The following is a 19565-nucleotide window of genomic DNA, read 5'->3' on the forward strand; positions in this document are numbered from 1 at the left end:
ATAATTTGTAATTAGATAATTGCAATCAGTTACAGTTACTAAGAAAATGATACAATTTGCAGTGGCGGCTGGCCAATAGAGGGCTCTAGGGCGCCGCCCCACCACTCACCTCTCACCACATTTCCTTGAATAAGACATAAAAAAAATGAAATAAAAATGAAATAATAAAATAAAAATATTTCGAAATATATGTATATATTTTTTTAGATGTGCAAGATAAATATTTCATAGTTAATGATGAGTAAAGTTGTTTCGTTCGTTGACATTGTCTGATTGGTGACGTATTTCTGCCCTGGGGCGCAGGAATCTTTGCCCATAGACTCTCGTTAAAAGTTGTACATGCGCAGTAGCTCCTCTTCAATACAAGAGATAGGACGATGTTGGGGTGCACCTCTCCTGCTGCATGCAGCTGGATTTGGCGGCAGGGCTGACGTCACAGCCTTCTGTCATAAAGTATGTGTATTGTCCATGTTATATATGATATATATTATTTAAATATATAGATATAGAGATAGATAGAGAGATAGATATTTATTATATATGTATATTGGCCATCTGTATAGTAATATAGCACATCTGTATATTTGTTCATACTACATCTGTTTATACTATGCCAATTATTCCCACCTCTTTATACTGCCCTTATCTTTACATAATCACTCTTAACTGCATATACTGTACATACTCTATATATCGCACTTGTTTCTCTTTGCACTTCTATCTATCTATCTATAATATTGTTTTTGTTGTTTTCATTTATGTAAATACACTCGTTTGATACCTTAGTACATGTATGCATGCTTTTTTTTAAAATGTTATACATTTTGGAGTTATAGCCCCCCCTGGAGAAAACTCCACCAGCCGCCACTGGATACAATGTATCTAATTTGTACAGATCCTAATCTAAATATTATATATTATATTATATATTACAAAGGGCTACATCAGAATATATTAGTATCTTTAATAATCTTATGAATGAATTTAACATTCATTCTGTTGCTCAATTCTCACCATAATTCAGGTTATAGTGACAAAGTGTTAATAAGGTTTGCCAGTAACCTTATTTCGATATCTTAATAAGAGTTGGACAGTTTTCAGGGTTCAGTAGTAAAGTCTTTTTACTGCAGTGAGGTTTTGATTGCAGGATGTTATCTTGTACTGAGTTATGTTCCATGTCATTATTTTTACTTCAATAACGTGTGCCTGGTTAGTGCTGGTGGTTTAGCGTGTAGCTGCATGTCTGTTTCTTACTTCCTGCAAATGTGTCACTGTGCGAGCAACTGGAAATCCCTGTGTTCACGTTTCTCTGATAAGGCTGGTTATGTTACAAGAGGAGGAGCTGCAGACAGGTGAGGGCCTTAAAGCGAAAGCACAAAGTCAGACTGCCAGACGCCATTTTACACCTGGACAGAGAGGAGGAGGACAACAGAGTGAGTTTTAACACCAGGCTCTGCTTTTTAATCACATTCATTATATGTCAGAAAATAAATTATCAATAAAAAGTGTGTCTCCAGTGTTACCGGGGTATCTCTCAGACTGGAGAAGATGAATGATTTTAAATATGAGGAAGAGGACAGATCTCCAGTCTCCAGCTGTCTGTCTCTGAAGAGTGACTGACCTCAAGAGCAACCTATAGTCTTCAGTAATGAACCTGGACCCTCAGACCCAAAGTAAGAGTCTGTTTCTATCATTATCACACTCCACATGATGGACTTTGTGTTGGGTTAAGGTAATAAAATACAGACATGTACAACTTTTCACAGAGCTGGTTTGTTGTTTCCACAGACAGAGAACAGTCTCCAGCTGTCTTTCTCTGAAGAGTGAGCGGTCTAAAGGAATATTCATAGAATTCAGTAATGAACCTGGACCCTCAGACACAGAGTAAGAGTTTCTACTGTAAACTGACCTGAAGAGGATTCAGTTTTTCTTCAGTTACCTGATAATCTACACTGTTCTTTAATAAGTACATAAGTGCAGTTCAGTAATAATCAGGAGGAGGTCACTGAGATAGTTAAACAGCTCCACAGTGGCAAAGCCCTGGGGGTTGATGAGAGCCGTCCAGAAATGCTGAAGGCTCTGGGTGTTGAGGGATTCTCCTGGTTGACACGTCTCATCAACATTGTGTGGAGGTCGGGGTCAGTAGTGAAGGAGCGACAGATCAGGGTGGTGATTCTAGAGTGGGGAGAAAATGGAGTGTAAGATGGGTCAGAGGATCGGCAAGAGCTTTACCAAAGACAGAGCTGAGCCAGAACGAAAGGCTCTCAGTCTACCTGTCTAGAGGGGAGGTCTCTGCAGCAGAGTGGATTTAAAGCAGCAGCAAACGGAGGAATCACTAATGAATGTGAATACAAATAAACAACTTGATAAACACACTTTGATATTTGTTTTACTGCTAGTGATATTAAATGACATGATGGATTTCCTCAGTGTTAGTGATGGAAGTTCTCATAATAGAAGACATGAAGCTGCAGACAGGAGGGATATATTCTCACCTGTTCTTTGAGATTAGATGAAACAAATGGAATATTAATTATTAAATACATTGTTTATTTCATTTATTCAGGTTGAATCATTATTTACAACATGAAGTATAACAGTGGAATCATAGGATATCTCTAGGTCATTAAACAGTCGTAAATTCTGTTTTAATTATATTAATAGGTTCAGGGGAAGAAGGAGAATATAAACGGTTTTAAATCACAGCTAGATAATAACATTAGAAAACTAATATTGTTAAGAATGAATATAAAAGATGCTTTTGTTGATTAGTTAAACAAAGATATTTGTACTATTACAGAACAATTAAGACTTATTTTAAATCGGAAATGCTATGATTAAATGACATCAGCTATATATACTTCATTACTTGTTAATTCACTAATGTAACATTACTGCAAAAGCCTAACCTGAGCCTTGCAAATTAGCTTCAGCTAGAAAATTGTATGCATGACATCTGTTTTATATTCATATGAAATAACGTTTAATGCATTTGTCCCTGATCAATAAACGTCTAAATAAAACTGGTGGCCAAAGGAACAGCTTAATCTTTATTCTATTTATTTAATCGCCGGCAGTAATCTCCAATAAATGATTCAACAAAAAAAGTAAAAGGAAAGTACATGGAGCCTCTAAAGCTGAGTTTGCTCATTAACTAATTTGTTATCAGGCTTCTGGAGCGCAACAGAACAGCTAGTATCAAGTGACGTAAACAGGAGGTGCTCCGACCGTCTCATTTCGTAGGCCGCTCGGTCCAGCCTACCCGGTCCAGCCTACCCGGTCCAGCCTACCCGGTCCACGTTCGCTGGGTGCTCTGTCGTCCGCGTAGGCTGGGTCCTCCGAAGGATGTGGAAGTCTGCAAGCGCCTTGGAATTCCCCAGTCAGAGCTTGTTGATGTGGTAAAGAAAAGGGAAGTGTGGGGCCCTCTGCTTGGCCCGACTTTTGATAAGTGGTGGAAATGGATGGATGGATGGATAAGGACCTTTTTTTATATCAAACTAGACTTTACCTCCTTGTGGTGAAATCCTCTACCACTAATGTAAAGTGCTATAAAGTATGTGTTCATCTCCAGAGAGGAAAGAGGAAAAGCCATGTTCCTGTTCCACATGTTGACTACAGACCAAAGGGGAGAGCTACCTAAGACCCTCACTGATATGTGCTCACACTTCCTGCTGGTCCGGACAAAGAAGAAGAAACAGAAGTATGATGAGCAACAAGAGAACAGTCCACAGCAGCTGACGGAGGCTGACAGGGAGGTTCTTCTGAAGCTGGGGAGGCTGGCGTTTGAACATCTGGATAAAGGAAACATCATGTTCTACCAAGAAGACCTGGAGCGCTTTGGTCTTGATGTCACCGAGGCCTTGGTGCACTCAGGAGTTTGTACAGAGATCTTCAGAAGAGAGAGCGTGATCTTTCAGAAAACAGTCTGCTGCTTTGTTCATCTGAGCATTCAGGAGTTTCTGGCTGCAGTCTACATGCTCCACTGTTACAACAACAGGAACAGCAGGGAGACTGGATGTCTTCCTGAACAGAGCCTTGGAGAAATCCCTCAGAAGTAAAAATGGCTACCTGGACCTGTTTGTCCGCTTTCTCCATGGCCTCTCTCTGGAGTCCAACCAGAGCCTCATAGAAGGCCTGCTGGGACGCACAGACAACTATCCAGAAATCATCCAGAGAGTAATCAAGAACCTGAAGGAGATGAGCAGTGATGAAATCTCTCCTGACAGGGGCATCAACATCTTCCACTGTCTGACAGAGATGAAGGACCACTCAGTACATCAGGGCCCAGTTTTTCAAAAGTAATCCAGTGGGATTTCGGATCACGGATTGGATTAAATCTTGGGAATGGGTTTTTCAAAGGCAAAAGAGGGATTCCAGATGAGATCAGATCATGTAATCCGATCTTACATTTGATCTGGATCAAATCTGCCCTTTGGGTTTTCAAAACTTTGAACTCAGTATGGGATCTATTTAATCAAAAAAATATATATATTATCCTGATCCCATACTGAAGGGGAAGTTGTGATTTTTTGAACCAAACAAAATCAGAGAGGTTTTTTTTTTAAGTGAATGATCACAAAATCAATGTTTACTGATGATATTTCATTTCTTCATATGTTGTATGAATACAAATCATTGATCAAGACAGTGACCATGGATATAAAGAAAATCTATGAAGCATGTCACAACTAATGAGATATGGTAAACTAACAAAACAAATCAAAAAAATCTCAAAGCTCTCAGCTGTCAAATAAATGCCACTGTTGCTCACAGCTCTATTTCACAGTATAGTAATGGCAATGACAACAAAAAAATATACTCAGTCATTCAGCAGACTAATTAAAAGTAATTTCTCATAATTGCATCTCTAATAGCATGTCCAGTGTGTCCTTCATTTGGTAAGAACCTTGGCAGCTGTTCTGGTTCTACATCAGGCTCAGGTCCATCATAAAGAGGGACATTACGCCTGGTGGCAATGTTATGTAAAACAATGCAGGCAAGGATTATGTTGCATGCCACCTTGGGTTGTACTCGCAAGTAGTTTAGACACGCAAACCGTCTCTTCAGGACTCCATTTAGGCGTTCAATGGCACATCTTGTTCTGTAATGTGAGGAGTTGATGCCTGCTCAGGTGTGTTTGCAACTGAAAAAGGGGTCATTAGCCGTGGTAGGAGTGAATATGTGCTGTCTCCCAATAGTATGCCATTTGGTCGGTGGGATTGAAACTCTCTGTATAGTGCACTCTCTCTTAGAATGCGTGTATCATGAACAGAACCTGGCCATTTCACAACACAGTTTGTGATTATGATGTCAGCGTTGCCCACAAGTTGGATGTTGATGCTGTGCCTCCCCTTTCGGTTGACATACTCCCACTCCCTTTCACAAGGTGCTTGGATATGGACATGAGTGCAACCAATAGCACCAATAGTGCTAGGCATGTTCCCCATTTGAAAAACCTTGTGCTTAGTCTGAGCTGTCTGGTCATCCTGGGGAAAGGAAACAAATTCCTTGATCAGACTGCCCAGTGCTACTGACACAGCCTTCACCACATTACTCACAGTTGATTTTCTCACTCCCATATTGTCCCCAATTACTTGGTGGAAAGTCCCACGTGTAAAAGCGCAGAGCGATTAAGCACTATTCCTCCACGGATAAAGCATGACTCCTTTGGGTTTGGCGTTGGAGTGTTGGCCTGACAAGATCTGCAATGTACTTAATGTCATCTCCCCCAAAGCGAAATAATTGATCAGTTTCTACAGTTCACATCTTGTGGATCAATCAATAATACATTTTAAAAAAGCAATGCAAAAGGACTGTCATTCCCCGGTTATCCTTGTGCTGAATTCTTATGTTTTGTAAAATGTTACTTTTAACATTGAAATGTAAGTTACAGTTACAATTTTTTGTTTTGCATATTGACCAGTACCACATTTCATTTTGGATAGTACACAAATAAGGAATAGCTTTGTGTAATGAATACACACTTCATTTAGTCAAACAGTAGGAGCCCGCGTAATCCCGTGTTTGGGGAAGAGAGGGTCCCTGAATTTTCTGTACATTGCAACCTTTTAATAAATGAATGATTCGGATAATATTTTTGTGTTGTATTAATTTATCATTCCTTCAATCTACTGGTACTCGGCACTCATTTTCAACCATGCCCAATGCAAGCCTCAGCTGCTTTTAGTTTGTTCCCTGTCGTTGTATTTCATCTCGTAACAGGATGTATAGATCAGCTGCAGCAAATGGATCTGCTGGATCATCCCATCAGTTCTCCGCCATGAGTAGACAACACAGTTCAAAAACAGTTTCATCGCATAGAAACTGGCCTTTGGGAGTACACTCTTCCATACACAAATTGACCTCCTCCATGGCAATAGGTTTGAGTCTATCCTCAGCACTGTGCAACTCTGGGAAAGAGTACATAATCACTGGCCGACCAGATGCTGTGTCATCAGTTGATCTTGGTCTGATTTTGTGGGAATTCCAGGTGTTGACCACTTCATCAAGTTCATCCTGCATCGAAAAAAGCACAGTGAATGTAAACCACACGTCTTAAGAAGCTTTCAGACATAACATCTACATGTCTAGATGGAGGCTGAAGTTGCTGCAATGTCCATGAATATAATGAATTATAATATTAGTATTACTCATACTACTTTTATTAATGACTCATCTCAGAAGGAAATGAAATATTTTACCTGAACAAGATTAAGGTAAGGATAACACTTTTGTCCAAAAAGTCTCGTCTGAAGTGCCCATCATCCTGGAGAGTTTGGAGCAGGTTCATCCAGAACTGCGCACTCTGTTTGCGGAGTATACCCCACCATCCTTCAATGCGCTGGTTTGCTGTGCTTCTTCCATAAAGAAAAAGGTTCTCCCCAGCAAATCTGTCTGGGTGGTTCCTTCGCAAAAACATCTGCATTTCTTCTACGGAAACATTTTCCACGCCCCTGTCTGCACAAATCCTCTCTGGACATTCACCTATTGTTTTGATAAAGTAACTGTTTTGATAAAGTAACTTGCAACTACTTTACGATCACTGTTTGTGTTGTTTTACGAACGTCAATACAACGCAAATAGATTTAGAACTCACCTTTTGTTCTGCCATTTGGAATATGCTTTCCTCCGGGACCCCTCTGGTGCGCAGAAACTCCGTTACCTCCTTCATTGTTCCGTAGCGCATTATGAGAGTCTCTCACTGAAGTTGGGCCACTACAGGAACCCGTACTTCTGACTTTAATCTCAGAATTCTGAGATTAAAGTCAGAATTCTGACATCCCCCCAAAAAATGCTTTCATGTGGCCCTAATCCTCTTCCGTAATCGTACGTATTGGGATTCATGTGGATTCATGTGTGGACCGGAGGGTGAGAGTGACAAGCATAAATTTCACTTTCCTTTTTTATTTCAATTCCAATCTAATGAAGAATATATGTCCCTCTGTTGTCCTCCTTCATAAAGCCTAAAACAACACCATCAGAGCACGGTGCAGAGTAGATCCGCTGTCAGTAGTCCACTTTGAAGAGACTGTAGTTCTCCACAGCAGACGCACACTAATAACGTCCTTCATCATAAATACGTGGGATAGTGTAAGTGCAGTCAGATTCTCAAAGCACCGCAGTCTCTTTTCCTAAGTCATTTTGAATTCTCCTATCAACTATTCCTTAACCCCGTGACGTTTCACGCAAAGGTCAAGGAATAGTACATAGGAATAGATGATAGGAGCTGATTTTTTGACTATTCGACCATACCCTTAGTGTTTGCAGAGAAGATATGATGGCATGTAAAGCATGAGATCAGTCAGGACTCTGAAGCTGACTAACTCCAAGAACATACACTTATTTTAAACCTGATCCAAAACTGTTGGGTTGTGTTCATCCCTATAGGATCAACAGAGAGAAGATCAGAGCCAAAAAACAGAAGAGATGTGAGTATTGAAACCATATCCTCTATTCATCAAGATATTCTACATCAAAATATGATCTGAAAATGAAAAATGTTTACCTATTCTATCTTGTTTCAGCTCTCTTCAATCATTGTAGCTGCTAATGTTTCTCTCTGTTCATGTTTTATTATTCGTTCTCTGTCTCTTCTTCCCTCCATCAGGAGACTTCGATTTAAACAGGAAGTTAAAACCTTGATGAACTGACGGCTTATTTTCCATAAAAAACAAACAATCAATTTCACTTAAAGCTTTTCTTTAAAAGAAAGAATTGTTTCCTAATTCTTCAAAAGTTACATTTACCAACTCATAAAATCAGACTCAGGATCCGGTTTACTGTCAATTAGGTTTTTACACATGCAAGGAATTAGTTTTGGTGTGTTGTTGCAAAGAGAAGAAACATAAATATAGAAGAGAAAAAATACATATTTTAAATACAAATTAAGAAATAGATTTCATTATATACAAGTCCCGCCCAAATTAGCTGTGATTGGCTGGGACTACTGTGCTGGGATTGGCTGGTTCTATATTTATATCAGAAGTTTTCTGACATTCAGTATGCTAATGAGGCGTTATGTGACGCTAACTTTTGGTGGATTCAGGAGAAATCTGCAGACACAAACAGACAGTTAGTCAAATATTTATTGAGGGGACTTCAGATATTGTTCCTTTTTCTTTATTCTGTTTCAATCATATAGAAAAAATGATAGTGTTGATGTTTTCAAGTTTCTCTTTTGTTTACGTGAAAGTGGGGGGAATTTACGTACATTTTTATTTAGGGTGCGAACCAAAAACACTCTTTGAGGTGTATGAAAAAACTTACAGGATGTCAGCCATTTTGAATTGTGTCACCCTTCATACATTATCCGATCGACTCCAAATTTGGAAAGTAGTATCTCGAGACCTAGGAGATGAAAAGTTATCAGAAAGTGTAACTTTTCATCGCACGGCGTAGTCGTTATGACGCACCCATTTTCACGTTTGCACAATGCTAGGTGATCCCACGTCATGGTACACAATGATTTCATAACTCCAACTGACATGCTCTGAACAGCCCCAGATTTCAAATGATGGTTAACACTGCAGCCCTGAACAGCTGTAGATCAAATCTGAGGTTTCATAATGTGGCTTTTCCATAGAGCATCCCTCGCCATTAAACAAGATAGATATAACAGTTTTCCTCTATAACTCCTATGAAAATAAGCCTCATTGTTACTGCTGTAACTCCAATAGAGATTGTGCGATCTGCCTGCAACTTCCCACGTTTGCCAACGGCTAAGTCCGGAAAACATCTGCGAAACGTCTATGTGCGGACAACAGTGAACCTGCGCAGATCGACGAAGACCTGCTCATCGCTGCTTGCAGCATTACTTGTTTTTTTGTTTGTTTATTTTGTTTATGGTTCAAAAGCACAATTGGGCCGAAATATGGTTGTTTGTTTTTGACTCCTGAGTTACTGTATTATTTCAGTTTATTGTTGGAGTAATAAATAATTTTCTTAAACTGATATTAAGTACTGACACTTTGATTTGACCAGGGGGAGAACGGCATTTCTAACTTTCATGTTCGATTCCTCAATGGAGGCAAGGATGGATTACTGCACGGGCCTACCGGGCCCAATCCCAGGGGCCCAAGGGCCAAGGGGGCCCTGAAGCCCAAGCCTCCGCGCTACCATTTCAATATTGTCTCTACAACATAATACAATTAAAGGGGCCCTGAAGCCATAACATTGGTTACATTATGTAATATATCTCAATAGGGACCCCAATCATATGCCACGGGTTGTGTAATTAGTTCATCCCTCATACGTTAAAGCAATCCCCCCCCCCCCCCCAAAATTAAATAGAATGGCATATGATAGTTCATACAGTGCTCCTGAACCACAGCTTAAAACATGTTTGTATTGTGAAATCGATCTCTTTTGTGCCGGACCGCCAGACAGTAACTACTGATGAGCTCCACTCAGTCAGCGGCCTGTGGACGAGTGTACAGGGCTACTGAGCCACAGCTATGAAACTTTTGTAAAACCTCCTGCTGCATCCTTTTATTAAATACTCCTTTACAACTTATAAGAGGAGCTTCACTTGTTTCTTTTGAATCGACTCCTGGGCTTCGAATAAATGAACATTTCCTACAGCCCCTTGCATTGCGCCTGCTTATTTTTGACTTATGTGCTTACGTGTGTTTGACTTGTAAATCCTCAAGACACACGTGAATACAATTCGACTGTGCATTTAGCGCAACCTTTACTACCGCTGATTTGCACGAGGGTGAAGTTAGCGTGGTGCTTCTTTGGGGGGGGGCTTTTCTCGTCGTCACAGGCCCAGGGGCCCACTGACTCTTAAGCCGTCCCTGAATGGAGGCATTATAAGGATACAGTCAGGGTGCGATTTGACAAAAAAACAGAGGGGGGGATGTTTTTTATTTTTTATTCATAGACAAGAACATTGGACTTTTAACTTGCATAGGGAGAAAAAAACGCAAAAGGTAGGCTATATATATACACACCTGTTCACTAAATAATTCACTAAAATAGCAAAACGTGCTGTCAACAATTCAGGGACAGGTCTGGAAAACTAGACTAGGTAAACAGTCGGCTCTGGTGACGAATTTGTGGTGGCTTTTTCGGTTTTCCTGTCGGGGCATTGTCTGCAGCATTTCGGCCCTCTTTTATCCACAATTCTGCAAATGTGTGCGCAGGAAAGGATGCCACCTCTGGACCATTGACACCAATGAACAGTAGGCCATTCAAAGTGGAGACGTGCATTCTGTTTCGTTCTTCCGTGAGGATGTGGTTCATCGCACTAAAGCCACGCTCGCACTCAGCCGTTGACACAGGGAGCGTGGAGACAGCGATGAGCACTTTTTTCAAAGTCTCCCCAGTGACACCATTGCATTTCAGTTCATGAAATTCTTTGAGGAGTGTGGGCATATTTGTGTCTGCTATAGCAAGGCTTTTATGAATGGTCAGAAGTTTGTCATCCCCATAAAGCAACCGTTCATCTTCATCGGAGGGCCAATTTGAGGGGTTCAGCGCAGCCGCCGCAGAAAAAATGCCATCGAGCCTGCTCTGGATGTTATCGGCCAAGGAGATGAAAAAACGCTCACGAAAGGTCTCTGCCTTCCGCTGTTCTCCGTCACTCGGCTGAGACACATTAACCCCCTTAAATGTTTGCTTACTGCCCAATTCCTCCTTCAGACATCGTATGTTCACTCCATCGGCATTCCTCATAGCCCTCAGTGTCCGCACGGCAACGCCCACCTCAGCAGTAGCGGTGATTGCTGTGGCATCTCGTCTCTGAAGAAAGAGGGACAGGGCCTGCATCGTTTCGAGCGCGTCTTTTACGAATGCCATCTCCACCACGAAAAGCCACTGAGTCATCTTAGCATGCATTCCCTTACATTTGGCCCTGTCTTTGGTTGATCGTGATGTGTCTTCGGCCAGTGACGCGAAGAGTTTGACCAGGGCTGGATAGCTTTGCCAAAGAGCCGTCACAGATGTGCAAGACGAGGATAGCCAGCGCACGTCAAACACCCTTCCTATCCTGCGAGCTTGCATCTCCAAATTGGAAGCGACAAGCTCTAGCTCTCGCATGTTCTTTGGACTTTGAGAGAAGAAGGCGTACAGGGAGTCAGTGAACATCTGGAAATGACTTGCATCTGTAATTTGTTTGACAGTGTCATGGACGGCAAGTTCTAGTTTGTGATTCATGCAGTGAATGACAATCAGGTTGGGGTTAATCTCCTCACGTAGGAGTGTGGCGACCCCCTTGTATCGGCCCAACATAGCGGCGGCCCCATCCGTCGCGAACCCAATTAGTCGGGAGTGCAACATGTCTTTTGAGATACCCTGCTTCTCAAGGCACTGAAGCACAGTGTCACGGATCGCCGATCCAGTGCACGACTGCAACTCAGCAAGTTGGAAGAAGAAATTGCAACACTCCCCTTCAAATGGAATTCTAATGTAAATGATCAGACATGTTTTATTTGAAACTGTTGTGCTCTCATCAATGAGAATGCTGAACTTGTCGGGTGAGCTTTTAAGGAAGTCCACCAGACGCACTGTCATTTTCTCTGCAATAAACATCAGCATATTCCGACATGCCTTGTCAGAGGTTAACATCGTTGAGTTGTTGCAGTTCAACCAGGTGAGGCTGCATTTTGAATGACAGGTCAGTGTAGCAGATCATGTAAGCTGTGCGAATGCAGTACTCTGTGGTTTTTAAACTATGCTCATGATGCTTTCGCCACAGAGCTGCACTGTTCTCATTTGCCTTTTCAATTGCGGCGTCTTGTCTTTTTTGTACAATTTCAATACATTTGATATGGCTTTGACATTTTCCGTGCTTGCTGAGTTTGTCATTTAATTTTTTTGCCGTTTTGGCTTTTATGCCTTTAATGAAGGCAGAGTCTATATGAAGCCTTTCCTGTGTGTGTGGGCCTAAATCCCTGACGTCAGAACAAGCTTGGCACTTGACTGACCCGTCTGTGCTGACAGCTAGCCACTCACGACCCTCTCTCCATTTAGCAAAGCGCCCCGGCTCAATGCACCCTCCTACCACATGCGTTTCAGAGTCGCTAGCAACATCGGCGTTTCTTTCATCAAGTGGCTGGGAATCGTCCTGCAGGCCTACATGAACGCCAACCTCCAGCGAATTTCTTGCTCTATCACTCTCAGGTGTTAATTTCGTTGTTTTATTATTTGGTCCCGTAAAGTAGGACGATATGCTGCTCTGAACGCGTTTCATGTTTGCATCAGCGCTGTTTTTCCTGCAAAGTTCCCGCACTAAAATGTTACAATGTTTTTGTTTTCGATGACGTTCCGAAATATGCGCAGTCTGCCAGAAGGCTGCTGAATAGCCTACTCTGACACTGAAGATCGTTAGATTTCAAGAGTTTAAGTAGTCTAGCAGTTAAGTTGCATTCATCGCTATCAAGGGGGGGAAATCCTTGTCCCCACCGGAGATAAAAATAATTTAGCAGAGGTAGGGATAGGAAAACCAGAGGGGGGGAAATCCTCACCATCCCCCCCTACAAATCGCACCCTGGATACAGTACATATGAACGAATGCAATAACTATATAATGGTTATTGAAGAGTTTATCGCCGGCCACTAGAGGGCAGTGTCACTGCTGTCGCTGCCCGGTTATGCCGTGCTCTGACCCGGTAGTGCCGACCGGCCATTTTAGTTTCAACATTGTTCATTCACTCTGCCTCGAGTTGAGACGTTCGTCCACTCATTCATGTAAGACTGTTTCCACTATTATATTATACTATATATATATTATACTGCTATACTCTGTTTCGTGGTATATATTTGGGTTGAGTAAATTGCATGGATGTAATACTTTGTCAGCTTATCTTGCTGCATTACTCTGTTTCAGGGTGTCGTCATCTGTGTCAATAAATTACTGAAACTGACATTGAGGAGTGTGTTTCTTCATGACGACACCATGGTCGTTGTTGGATGCCCTGTCCCCGGCTGCGAGTTCAAATCCGATGACTTGTCTGAAGCACTCGTCATTGCTATATTGACGATTCATGGATGTAGCCACCAGCACGCAGCGCCTGTCATGGCCGCGCCAGCCCAGGCCCCAGCCCCTCATGGCCCGAGACTCGATCGGCCCAAAGTTGATGTGGGCGTGTCAATAGAGGAATGGAACGTGTTCATCCGCCGTTGGAACGTATTCCGCGCTGGCTCAGGCATAGGGGACGCACAGGCCCCCTTCCAGCTGTTTCAGTGCGCTGGGCCTGTACTTGGAGACAGCCTGTTGAAAGCCGTCCCCGACGCCCCTTCTGGACCCTTGCCAGACCTGATCACCGTCATGCGTTCCCTAGCTGTCATCCCAGTTGCTACATGCGTCCTGCGCACCGAACTACTTCAGTTACGCCAGGAACGCGACGAGGCATTCCGCGCATTCGCTGCCAGAGTGCGGGGTAAAGCAGAGACATGCGCATATAATGCGGTATGCGAGTGTGGTAAGGACGTGGACTATACCGACCGCGATGTGCTGCTCAATGGCATCTATGACTCGGACATACGCCGCGAGCCGCTGGGGACAACTGACGTCCTGGTCAAGCCAGTTAACGACGTGATTGCACTCGTCGAGAACAAAGAGATGGCCCGTAACGATCTCCCGTCGTCCTCCCTATCAGCCATGTCGTCATTCCGGCGCCTGAAGACGACTCCACAGGCGAGCCCCGCCCCGAGCCCTGCGGACGGGGCTAAACGTGCCTCGTGCCCGGGATGTAAGAGCGTCTTTAACGTCTTCACGGAGGGGCCTCGCGGGTGGAATCCTAAGCCTCACCAGGTGTGCATCGGCTGCTACAGGGCCTGCCGACGACAGAGGCGTCAACAGCCGTCATTCGACAGTCAACAGGCCGCCATGGGGTCGGAGCTGGTGTCCCAGCTCTCGTCGGTGCAAGCTGGAGCCAGCCCTGGCCGACGTCGCGGGAGCCTTCGCCGACGCCGCGCCCTTACGTCGCACGGCTGTGTCGACAGGCCTGCACCTATCAGACTCGAGCACCACATCTTCTCCAAGGGCGAATGGAGGCGAGCCAGGCTGAGAGACCACCCCCGGGCATTAATCACCATCTCGATGGACATACCAGTCGGGCTGAGGGATGGCACCAGCAACCGGAGCTCGGCCGACGGAGCTCGAATATCCGCCGTCGCGGACACTGGCGCGCAGTCGGACCTTTGGTCTCTGGAGGAGTTCCTGGCCTGCGGTTTCGCGCGGGACGACCTGCGACCCGTCAGCCTCAGCCTGTCGGCCGCCAACCGCTCCCCTATAGCCATCGAGGGAGCGTTCTTCGCTAGGCTCTCGACGACCTGCAGCCGGGGGCGTACTACATCCTGCCGTTCCATGGTATACGTGAGCAGCTCAGTCCGGGCCATGTACCTCTCCTACGAGTCGTTGCTCAACCTCGGCCTCTTGCCCATTAACTTCCCGTCAGACGACGTTGCAGGGGGGCCCAAGGACAGGCGTAGCCCTGACACGGCTGACACGCCAGTCCAGCCCCTGTCCATCAATGCGACGAGGTCAACCAACGGCGGCTGCGTGGGGCCAAGTGACCCCCGGGACGCCCAGTGCTCATGTCCTCAGCGCACTGTCCCCCCAGCGCGCCCCGCAGTACTGCCGTTCCCTTGTACGCCAGAGAACAATAACCGGATGAAAGGTTGGCTACTCGGGAGATATGCCTCATCAACATTCAATACTTGCCCCCATCGGGCACTACCATGCATGGAGGGGCCACCTATCGAGATGCACGTGGACCCCGCAGCTACGCCTAAGGCATGCCACACCGCGGCTACGGTGCCTCTACACTGGCAGCGAGGGTTCATGATGACCTCCTGCGGGACGAAGCCCTTGGGGTCATTGAACGCGTGCCATCGTATGGTAGTCACTCGGAAGCACGACGGTTCCCCCCTGCAGGACCGTGGACCTCTCCCCCCTCAACAAGTTCTGCCAACGTGAGACCTTCGCCACTGAGTCCCCGTTCCACCTCGCACGCCGCGTCCCGAAGGGCACCTGGAAGACCGTCACGGACGCCTGGAACGGCTACCACAGTGTTCCCCTGCGTGAGTCGGATCGCCACCTCACTACCTTCATCACGCCCTTCGGCCGTTGGCGCTACACCAGGGCACCACAGGGTTTCCTGTCGTCAGGGGATGGCTACAACCGTCGGTTTGACGCCGTCCTCTCGGACTATGAACGCAAGGAACGTTGTGTGGATGACACCATCCACTATGACACCGACCTGGAGCAACACTGGTGGAGGACCATCGACTTCCTGACGCGTGTCGGCCGGTCGGGCATCGTGTTGAATCCGGACAAGCTTCAGTTCGCGGAGAGGTGCGTCGACTTCGCTGGCTTCAGGGTGTCGGAATCTACCATCGAACCGCTCCCGAAATACTTGGACGCCATCCGGGACTTCCCCACCCCAGGCTCCACGACGGACATCAGGAGTTGGTTCGGCCTTGTCAACCAGGTGGCTAACTATGCCCAGTTGCGTGACACGATGGCTCCATTTAAGCCGTTCCTCAGCCCACGCTGTGTGTTCCTATGGTCCCCCGTTCTGGAGGAGGCCTTCCAGACGTCCAAACAGGCCATAATGGAGGCCATCCGCGAGGGCGTGGAGATCTACGACATGCAGAAGCGTACCTGCCTCCGCCCTGACTGGTCCATGCGTGGCATTGGTTACTTCCTGCTCCAGCAACATTGTCACTGTGCCTCGGGCATACCGGACTGCTGTCCAGGAGGGTGGAGGGTCACCCTCGCGGGTTCGCGTTTCCTGTCCCCTGCGGAGCAGCGCTATGCGGCTGTCGAGGGAGAGGCCCTAGCTGTGGCCTGGGGCCTGGAACAGATGCGGTACTTCACGCAGGGGACCTGACGCCGTGGAGTCAGCACTCATGGCCTCCATCCGCGACGACGCACCGGAGCTCGGAGCAGTCTCTTGGCCCCTCCTCGCCCGGGAAACAGCGGCTGATGGATGCCTCGGCCACCTCCTCCAACTCATCGAGCAGGAGGGTGGGATTGACGTTAACGACCCTGCCCTGGCGAGTCTGTCATCGGTCTGTGAGTCCGTCTACGCCCAGGACGGCGTCCTGCTCTATCGGGACCGCGTCGTGGTTCCCCCGTCCCTCCGTGAGAGGGTCCTTCGGCATCTCCATGCCGCTCACCAGGGGACCTCAGCTATGGGGCAGCATGCCCGAGCCATAGTTTACTGGCCCGGGATGTCCGGGGACATTCAGGCCACCAGGGACGGGTGTGCAGACTGCAACCGCAATGCTCCGTCACAGGCGGCTACACCCCCCCGGCCGTCCTCACCCCCGTCCACGGCATTCGAGGCGGTGTTTGCTGACTTCTTCGACTATGGGGGCCGTCACTTCCTAGTTGTCGGGGATCGGCTCTCGGGCTGGGTAGAGGTCCTGAGCTCTACGGCGGGTACTGCCCTGGCGGGCTCAGCTGGCCTGGTCCAACACCTCCGGTCGTTCTTCGCCACCTTCGGCGTACCGGAGGAGCTCTCGAGCGACGGTGGTCCGGAATTCAAGGCGAGCCACACTGAGGACTTCCTCCGCTTATGGCACGTCAAACACCGTGTGTCTTCCGTTAGCTTTCCGCAGTCGAATGGGAGGGCGGAGGTTGCGGTTAAGACTGCTAAGCGCCTCTTGATGTCCAACACCGGCCCGTCGGGCAGCCTTGATCAGGACCGCTTCCTGCGCGCTATGCTGCAGTTGCGTAACACGCCTGACCCCGACTGCGACCTCTCACCAGCACAGATCATCTTCGGCCGCCCCCTTCGTGGCTCGCTTTCCTTCGTGAACCGCCTCGAGAAGTTCTCGAACCCGCATATCCGCCTGCTATGGCGTGAGGGAGGACGCCCTTCGGACCCGTATGTCCCGTACCACCGAGTCTCTGGGGACTCACTCGAGACCGCTCCGCCCATTGGCACTCGGCGAAAGGGTATTCCTCCAGAACCAGCAAGGCCCGAGCCCCCACAAATGGGACAGGTCAGGGATCGTGGTGGAGTCGCCGGGCCACGACCAGTATCGGGTCAGGGTTGACGGTTCGGGACGTCTGACACTGCGCAACCGGCGGTTCCTCCGTGCCTACACGCCGGCCACACCCTGCACCCGTGAGCAGTTGGCGGCCCCGTCGCCGCCGCCCGCTGCCCTGGGTCATCAGCCCCCACCTATCCACCCGGGCTGGGCGACGCCCCAGGGGATTGCTCAGCGGCCGGCTGTCGGGCCCCGCGACCCGGCTAGTGCCGCTTCCCCACCGACGCCTGCTGATGAGGCGTCCTCTGACCTCACTGGTCCTACAGGTGCCTTCCTGGGTGCACCGCTCCCGGTGCCGCAGTCGCCGCCGACGCTGCCGACGCTGCCGACGCTGCCGACGCTGCCCCAGCCGATTCGGCCGGGCCGTGTGAGGAGGCCACCTGCACGTTACGAGCCCGAGTCTGGCAGCTGGATACGGGATCTAGACCGTTAACCTATTCCGGCCCATAGCTTTCCGGTCTGGGGGGGATGAAGAGTTTATCGCCGGCCACTAGAGGGCAGTGTCACTGCTGTCGCTGCCCGGTTATGCCGTGCTCTGACCCGGTAGTGCTGAGCGGCCATTTTAGTTCAAACATTGTTCATTCACTCTGCCTCGAGTTGAGACGTTCGTCCACTCATTCATGTAAGACTGTTTCCACTATTATATTATACTATATATATATTATACTGCTATACTCTGTTTCGTGGTATATATTTGTGTTGAGTAAATTGCATGGATGTAATACTTTGTCAGCTTATCTTGCTGCATTACTCTGTTTCAGGGTGTCGTCATCCTTGTCAATAAATTACTGAAACTGACATTGAGGAGTGTGTTTCTTCAGTTATTTGATTTTTTTCCTTTTTTTTCTGCTTCTTGTGATACCACAAGGTATCCGTATAAAAATGATCAGCTTGAATTACAGCATATGTGAAGGTCTCGCTAGCACCGAGCTAGCTAACCATCCCGTTAAACGCTTTCAAAGAAACTCCGGCAGATGTCAGCTTTACTGAAGTTTAATGAATTGGTGAAATTGTAAACATAATACAGAAATCGAAACTGTTATGAACTGCCCGGCTGACGAGTTAAATAAACAAAATACCCTACACAATAAGCTACGGCACCGGAAAACCGATATGGTAATTAGCCTAGCCGCTAATTAGCTTAGCCACTCTGAATTGTCATTGTATTTAAACAATCAACATCTAGCAAACAATATGTTCCTTATGACACCACAGTTTGTCTGACAATTACACTCACAGACGATCCGTGAGCCAACAGGAAATATAAAGCACAACTTCTGCAGAGGAGAACGTCCATTAATAAAACAACCAAGCTTAGACGTGAACTGCACTCAGAATGAAACAAGCAGGGACCGGCAGCAGCAGCAATTGACAAACAATGCAGTAGTGCTACTTAACCACCACTAGGTGCCGCCAAAACACAGTCAAGTAGACACATATATGACATACCGGTATATATTAGAAATTTATATAAAGGGCAGAACAATATACATAATGTCCCTTAGGTCCTTCTTCCACCTTCAAAAAGCCATAATAAGAAATATTGCAGTCGTAAACAATTGCTAGAATCTCCAAAAAATAAACTATTAAGAAAAGCATTTCAAAGGCTGCATATTTAAAAAGGGAAGAAAATATTCTGCAGTAAAATCCTTATTATCAAAATATTTCTTATTCTAACTCAAATATATTGATAAGAAAGTGAAAAGCATATTTCTGAAAATGTTGATTTTAGAATCACATTGGACTGAAAATCTACAATTTAATCGACTTGGATTTGTCCAACTTTACCTTCTTATCTTCCATTTAATGGTTGTGTCTTTTATTCACTGAAAAAAACAAAAGTTGACTGTAATTAAGTTTAATTTAAGTATTACGTCTACCAATGTTAACACAATTATATTAGATTAATTGAAAGCAATAATATTAAGTTGAACCTAATTTCATTTAGGTTCTACTAACCTATTACAGTTATGAGTAATTTGTTGACACAATACATTTAATTAAAGTCAACATTTCAGTTTATCAATTTTTATACTTCATTTTGACTTATTATGACCAAG

At 46.1% G+C, this 19565-nt stretch overlaps 1 protein-coding gene and 1 long non-coding RNA gene across 3 annotated transcripts; both read left to right on the plus strand.

Moving 5' to 3' along the window:
• Positions 1–1393: 1393 nt before the first annotated feature.
• LOC134863289 (uncharacterized) lies at positions 1394–10093 on the plus strand. Of its 2 annotated transcripts, XR_010165644.1 has the most exons (5): positions 1394–1433; positions 1518–1673; positions 1789–1884; positions 7888–7928; positions 8108–10093. It is a non-coding gene; the product is annotated as an uncharacterized LOC134863289 (long non-coding RNA). The 2 variants fall into 2 exon arrangements; XR_010165643.1 differs by lacking the exons at positions 7888–7928; positions 8108–10093 and having other exon boundaries at positions 1789–3039.
• Positions 3256–4378, plus strand: LOC134863285 (protein NLRC3-like). Its single transcript, XM_063881726.1, is given in 2 exon segments — positions 3256–4009; positions 4011–4378. Coding segments are annotated over 2 exon segments (711 nt in total). The 5' UTR covers positions 3256–3590; the 3' UTR covers positions 4303–4378.
• Positions 10094–19565: the final 9472 nt, after the last annotated feature.

Source organism: Eleginops maclovinus, chromosome 4 (assembly GCF_036324505.1).
Source record: "Eleginops maclovinus isolate JMC-PN-2008 ecotype Puerto Natales chromosome 4, JC_Emac_rtc_rv5, whole genome shotgun sequence".
Taxonomy (NCBI): domain Eukaryota; kingdom Metazoa; phylum Chordata; class Actinopteri; order Perciformes; family Eleginopidae; genus Eleginops; species Eleginops maclovinus.